This window comes from Aegilops tauschii, chromosome 1 (genome assembly GCF_002575655.3).
Source record: "Aegilops tauschii subsp. strangulata cultivar AL8/78 chromosome 1, Aet v6.0, whole genome shotgun sequence".
In the NCBI taxonomy this organism is placed as follows: Eukaryota; Viridiplantae; Streptophyta; class Magnoliopsida; order Poales; family Poaceae; genus Aegilops; species Aegilops tauschii.
Genome location: NC_053035.3, coordinates 48,777,055 through 48,784,820, shown reverse-complemented (window position 1 = coordinate 48,784,820; position 7,766 = coordinate 48,777,055). Strand labels below are relative to the sequence as shown.

At 39.4% G+C, this 7,766-nt stretch overlaps 1 protein-coding gene across 1 annotated transcript; it reads left to right on the top strand.

The window, feature by feature from the left end:
* The first annotated feature begins 2,483 nt into the window (after positions 1-2,483).
* Positions 2,484-7,532, top strand: LOC120970143 (uncharacterized). Its single transcript, XM_073507642.1, has 4 exons — positions 2,484-2,540; positions 2,618-2,667; positions 2,752-4,418; positions 4,581-7,532. Exons 3-4 carry the CDS (start codon positions 2,783-2,785, stop codon positions 5,048-5,050), a joined length of 2,106 nt encoding a protein of 701 aa, XP_073363743.1. The 5' UTR covers positions 2,484-2,540; positions 2,618-2,667; positions 2,752-2,782; the 3' UTR covers positions 5,051-7,532.
* The last annotated feature ends 234 nt before the right edge of the window (positions 7,533-7,766 follow it).

The following is a 7,766-nucleotide window of genomic DNA, read 5'->3' as shown; positions in this document are numbered from 1 at the left end:
CAACCACCATGAAATTTTGCACGCACTTAAAAATTTTCAGTTTTTTTACTATATTTTTTAGTTTTTACTGTTCAAGTAGGAGCATCTGTGCTCGTGATCAATTAATTACCACACTGATCAAAACTTAGACGTGTCAATTAGACAAACAAAAACTTAGATGCGTGAATTGGACAACCAAATTAAGTCGGCCTGATAGACTCAGAGCATCTACAGGCACAAAAACCAAAACCCGCTCCCCAAATGCCCGCAGACGCAACAATGAAAAAATGTCCTTTGCACCATGAAGCTCAAATTTTGAACCTCAAATCCATACTAGCCATGCAAATTTAGAAATTCTACATACTACGTACATATCTGAATTACTCATCATCGGATATGTCAACGATCTCCGCGTCGGGTGGCGGGTAGATGGGCGCGTGCAGCAGCTCCAGCTCGTCGTTCTCCGCCTCTCCTGCCGGATGAAGCGCCGGTTGGCCTCCATATAGGCCTCGTCATTCTACGTACTATAGAGTATAAACAACTGGCGTCAATTTCCTTCCTGAAAGCACACTTGCTCAACTAGAAATGAAATTGCCAGAAATTATATATCAAAGTACAATTATAATTGAAAAGAAGTTGTAATACTTTACTTTCATACCACTGATTTGTTCTAGTCCAACTAATACTACCATCACGTTTCTCTGACCTAAGTTTCACAGACAGCACTTATATAACATTCTTTTAGACAAAAGCATCAATGCATGCAGATCTTATTGAAATCAAAAGTATGAAGGCATCATTTCATACAAGTTACTATAAATAGCCGAGATCAATATTAATCTTCAAAAGGTGATATATTGCAAATTTTACAGCAACAATGGCCACTCTGAATGCACATTCCACCGACATTCGTTATTGAATCCTGTAGTTACAAGCAAAGTTGACCTCGGTAATGTTCCTTGGAGGGCTTGTTACTGAATCCTATAATTACAAGAAAAGTTGACTCAGTAATGTTGCTGGGAGGGCTTGTGCATGTGGCTGCAAGCTTGCAGGTTGATTACCGTGCATCTTGACTTGAAGGTCGCCAGCACAGAATCTCATTGGTAGGTTATGGATAAAATTAGTTGCCCCAGAAATTGGAAAATTGGAGGGCGATGACGGCGAGTATACGACTGCATGCGGCTGAGGAGCTGGGGGCGGGAGCCAGGCAGTAGATGAAGTCGAGATGCCAGCCAGGCCTACAACCACGCATAGAGGCGCGGGAGGTCACAGCCAGCACCACCCTCACCATAGCCCGGGCCGATGACCACTTGACCACTTCGTAGGTTGGCAATGAGCCACTTGACAAACTGGTACGTGAACTGCGCACCGCACGCTGCCATTGACAGCGGGTAAGGCACCATCGGATCAGATTGGAGCCCACCTGCTGCAACGTGTTCTCCAGGGCTGGTGGATCCGCTCCTCCCTGAAACTCTAGGGTTTCCGAAGGACAAGAGAGCAGAGGTGGATCACAGGAGAGCAAGAGGCTGGTGTATATGTCTCTCACGACAGGTTTTCCCCCGGTCGAGCTATGGTTGGCGATTGCTAAAACCTTCATCAGGTGCGAAGAAGACACAGAAGTCATCTGCTGTTTCAGAGGGTCGATCTGAAATTGACAAACCCATAAGCACTAGCCCCGGCCACCATGTTGAATAATCACGTGCCTGTTCAACAAAAGGGGAAGGAAAACAACCAAAGTAAAATAGATAATGGTCAATGAGGCTATTGCAAATAATGGTGTTCAAACATATGATTTTAGCAATATACCAGCTATTTTCATCTAATATTTGAAGTAAAGGGTTCTAATACGTGCCTTGTAGCAAAACCAATTTGAGTTTATATTTTAACTATTTCTAATAAGAGTACAACACATGGAGGGGTGTCATCTTGGGCAAAGAAGGCAAATTACCTAACAAAAGCAAGGTACAAACTTTACTACAACACTTCTATCCTATTCTTATGACAATTTTCCACACACCCTTGAATACATTAACCTGATTATCCAAATCATATTGTCAGCAAATTAGAGTAGAAGGCAACAACAGGTATGTTATGACACAATTTGCCTCTAGCACATCTACAGTCTAACTAATAAATGAAAATACATTACATTATAATGCAAATAATGTATGAAAAAATGAACGCAGGCAAGCTAGGATGAAGCGAAGTTGATCTACAAACAAAACAAAAAATAGAAGCGTCCAAAGTTATTAACCATGATGGGTAACCAGTAGGATATTCATGTCCAATAAGACAATCTACACCATCGAATGGAAGGTACTGGCTTGCATTCTACTCCCTCTGTAAAGAAATATAAGAGTGTTTAGATCACTACTTTAGTAATCTAAACACTCTTATATTTCTTTACGGAGGGAGTAGTATATTATAAGGTATTCATTACCAAGAAAATAGCTCATTACATGTACCTATAAAAATAATTGATCGTGAAATAAATATATTACAGGCCATTCACATGTGTATATACATACACTGACGTTGTAGCTTGCCAAACAAGGAAAAAGGTAATCACATAATTATTATATCTTCAAATTACTTTTAGTGTGCTATGCAGATAAAGTTTAACTCCTTTTATTTTCAGGGAATAACAAATGATCATGCTATACCTACAACAATCAAAGAGCAAGAAAGGTGCTCACTTTAACGACATCATCATGGCTGTTAGTCCCTGCCTGGTATAATGGACTAACAACTACCAAATATATTTTGTTGCAGCATTTCATTGGGTCCAAATAAACAAAAACCAATGAAGAAGAAACAGATAGTCCATGCAAATCAAAGCAACAAGCGTGCAAGGTTGGTTTGGAGAAAACAAAATGGTGACATTGAGTTTGCTTCGAGTACAACAGTTGACGAACAAGCTTTAGAAGAATCAAATTTTGCCAGAGGCTCGACAAATACCGATTTGACTAGAAGAAAAGAAATAAGTAGATTGAATCGAGCAAATAGGAAGTTACAATTGATGAAAAAAAGAGGTAAATGTCAGAGCTCTCCAAGTGAAGTTTCAAATTTCGGAAAACCAACATGCTTATGTCCATTCTGCAATGCTATAATGTGGCATCAAGAGAGAAGCAAGAATAACACAAACATATCAAGACCAACATTCGGACTTTGTTGCAAGGAAGGCAAAGTCAAATTGCCACCATTGAAAAAACCTCCAGCATACCTTCAGCAGCTACTAATGTCTGATGAAAAGGGAGAATCCTCAAATTACAGAGACAATATCAGGAACTATAATTCAATATTTGCATTTACTTCGATGGCTGGCCAGGTCGACTACGAGATAAACAAAAGAGGGGGTGCACCGTATGTTTTTCGCTTGAATGGCCAAAACTATCATCAAATTGGCACATTGCTACCTAAAGATAGTGGAGATAATAGTTGCAGGCCAAAGTTTGCTCAATTGTACATTTATGATACAGAAAATGAGGTTAAAAACAGAATGCAGGCTTCAACCTCAAAGGAAAAGAAAACACAACTAGATGAAGGCATTGTGTCTAGATTATTGGAGATGCTTGATGAGAACAACGAGTTAGTGAAATCATTCCGTATGGCAAGGGATAGATACCAAGAGTCAGATCTTGAAAATGTTAGGTTGCGATTAATTGGTAAAAGGTCCAACGATGGAAGACAATACAACCTACCAACTGCATCTGAAATAGCTGCACTCATTATTGGGGAAGAGACAGGAGAAAATGTTGGACGGGATATAATAGTAGAAAATAAAGACAAACAACTCCAGAGAATTTCAGAACTACATCCAAGCTTTATGTCTATGCAATACCCATTATTATTCCCATACGGAGAAGACGGATTCAGACCAGAAATAAAATTAGAAAAAACAAAGGGTGGCGAAGGAAAGAGAAATCATGTTACCATGATGCAGTATTATGCATATCGCATCCAGCAGCGACTGAACCAGTCAGTAGTCTTGCAAACGAGTGGCAAGTTGTTCCTTCAGTTCATTGTAGATGCAGCAACATGCATTGAGCAATGGAGGCTAAATTGGTACAGGATGTATCAAGGGATACTTAGAACAGAGCTATATAGCGGTTTGCAAGACGCAATTGATAATGGTGATACAAGAACTGATCAAGTAGGTAAAAGAATTATACTACCTTCATCATATAATGGAAGTCCTAGGAATAAACAGCAGTATTACCAGGACGCAATGGCGATATGTCGGTGGGCTGGATATCCAGATTTGTTTATCACTTTCACATGCAACCCAAAGTGGCCAGAAATACAGACCATGTTGGACTTCATACCAGGCCAAAAACCAGAAGATCGTCCAGACATTGTCAATAGAGTGTTCCTTATAAAGCTCAATGAACTGATAGAAGATATATACAAAAATAAGCGGTTTGGAAAAGCAATAGCAAGTGAGTAAACCCAGTTTCAGCCAATTCCTACCTATCATCACAACTAAGTTAATTATGGACATTATCTTCATATTTTGCCTCATTGTTTGAATATTAGAACACATTGTAAATTACTATGCAAACTTAAAATGTGACTAATGAAATTATAATGCTTTCTTGTAGTTGTCTACACCATCGAGTTCCAGAAAAGAGGTCTACCTCATGCACATATACTACTATTTCTGGATCTAGGCGACAAGGATCCTAGCCCCCAAAATATTGATCAGATCATATCAGCAGAGGTACCAGACAAGGATGCTGACCCAGAAGGTTACATGGCAGTTGAAAATTTCATGATGCACGGGCCATGTGGGCAACCACACTACAAGTCACCGTGCATGATCAATGGGAAGTGCTCAAAACATTTCCCTAAGATGTTCTGTGAGGAAACAAGCATCGATGAAGAAGGATTCCCGATATACAGAAGAAGAAATGATGGAAGGATAGTAGAAAAAAATGGAGTACATCTAGATAGCAGGTATATTGTTCCATACAACAGGGACCTGATAGTCAAATACCAGGCCCACATAAACGGGGAATGGTGTAATAAATCAAGATCCATAAAGTATGCGTTCAAGTACACCCAAAAATGAGAGGATAGAGAAACTGTAATTTTGGGTAATGGAAACAATTATGATGAGATACAAATGTACCTTGATGCACGATACCTATCAGCAGGTGAAGCATCTTGGCGTATATTTGGATTTGAACTTCAGCATCGGCAGCCTTCTGTACAGAGACTGCAATTCCACCTTCAAGGTGAACAAATGGTTGTGTTCCCGGACTCAACTGATATTGAGAAAATTGTACATAGAACTGGCATAGAAAAAACAATTTTCACTGAATGGATGACCGCTAATCAATTGTATGAGGAGGCCCGTGATCTGACATATGCAGAATTCCCCACTAAGTGGACGTGGCATGCAAAGAAGAAAAAATGGAAACCAAGGAAAGGCAGGAAACAATCTATTGGGAGGATCTACTATGCCCATCCAGCAAGTGGTGAGAAATATTACCTAAGAATACTGCTAAACTCTGTCAAAGGTTGTAAATCATTTGAGGACATCAGAAAAGTAAGTGGTATTATACACCCGACCTATAGATCAGCATGTTACGCCCTTGGATTACTCAATGATGACAAAGAATGGGATGATTGTATTAAGGAAGCATCAATTTGGGCTTCTGCACAACAAATGCGCCAACTTTTCTGCACAATACTCCTTTTTGGCGAGGTCACAGATCCAGGAAAACTATGGAAATCTACATGGAAATTGCTCTCGGATGGCGTACAACGACATCAAAGGAGAATCTTGAACTTTGATGAACTTCATCTTCATCCTGAACAAATACAAAACCTCACACTTGTAGAGATAGAGATGTTGCTAAGGAGAGGTGGAAAGTCATTAAAAGATTATGAAGAAATTCCATTACCAGATAGCAACTCACTACAAGGTCTAGAAAATAGGTTGGTAAGTGAAGAGCTTAACTATGACAGAGATTCTCTCCAAATAGAGAAAGTGGCATTACTTAGAAAGTTGAATCCAGAACAGAAACAAGCTTTTGATGCAATACTACAATCTGTAAATAGCAAACTAGGCAAATTGATATTTGTCAATGGATATGGTGGGACAGGAAAAACATTTCTTTGGAAGGCAATCACGACATCACTACGATCTGAAGGAAAAATAGTTTTAGCAGTGGCATCCAGTGCAATAGCTGCGCTTCTTATACCTGGGGGAAGAACTGCACATTCAAGATTTCGCATCCCACTCAACATCATTAATGAGTCCACATGTGACATCAAGCAAGGATCTTGTCTTGCAGACCTGCTAAAGAAAACATCATTAATTATATGGGACGAAGCACCAATGGCGAACAGACATTGCTTCGAAGCATTGGACAAGAGCTTGAGAGACATTCTAAGGTTCACAAACGAAAATAGTACAGATAAACCATTTGGAGGGATGACAGTAGTGATGGGAGGTGACTTCAGACAAATCCTGCCGGTAATACCGAAAGGGCGAAGATCTCACATTGTTGATGCATCCTTAAAACGTTCTTACTTATGGAAACACTTTGAGGAATTCAAGCTCACTCAGAACATGCGTGTTTCTGCACTAACAGATACTCCAGAAGAACAAAAAAAGACCACAGATTTTGCGGACTGGATTCTAAATATTGGAGATGGATTAGTTGGAAATAAAGAAGAAGAGGCATGGGTACAGATACCTGAAGACTTGCTTCTGCAGAAAGGAGAGAACCAATTTGAAACGATCATCAACAACACCTATCCAAACCTATGGACGAACTACACAAATCGAACATACTTAGAAGAGAGAGCCATCTTATGTCCAAGAAATGACATGGTTGATGAGGTAAATTCTTACATCATGGGTAGAATAGAAGGTGAAGAGGTAACATATCGAAGCTCAGATACACTGTGCAAAGCAATGTCAAATTCGGAAGATGTAGATCATTTGTACCCAACAGAATTCCTGAATAGCTTGAAGTGCCCTGGAATATCAGACCACATACTACGGCTGAAAGTAGGCCTGCCAATTATGCTGCTACGGAATATCAACCAAAGCAAGGGCTTATGCAATGGTACGAGACTAACTATAACACAGCTAGGCAAATGGTTCATAGAAGCTCAAATAATAACAGGGACAAACATTGGAAACAAGGTATATATTTCAAGGATAATTATGTCACCAAGTGACTCAAAATGGCCGTTTGTGTTGAAAAGGAGGCAGTACCCAATATCAGTTTGTTTTGCAATGACGATAAATAAGAGTCAAGGGCAGTCGCTAAAACATGTGGGCCTATATTTACCGAAGCAGGTGTTCACTCATGGCCAACTCTATGTAGCGGTATCAAGAGTCACAAGTAGAGATGGACTTAAAGTTCTAATTTCAGATGAAGAATCTAAGGAAAATAATTCGGCAAAAAACATTGTGTACAAGGAGATCCTTTAGTGCAAGAGATCTTCGAATGTATTATTGTATTTTACTCTATGTAACGTTCTTAAACAGGAATTTCGTACGGTTATCCGATGAATCGGATATTTCCAGTTTCCCACGGACGCACATGGCTATGTTTGAAATTTTGATCTAGCACTAAAACAATATGTGGTTTGTGCATTTGCATAATCAGAATAAAAAAAAGTAAGAACTAGATGAATCATGAATGTGTACTTTCGGTTTACTTAGTATCTGCAAATTGAAAACTAGGAGGTCCGAAAACTGAAGTGAACAAATAATCTTATACCTCGGAAATTAACAAAATTAAATTAAAAAACAATACACGGCG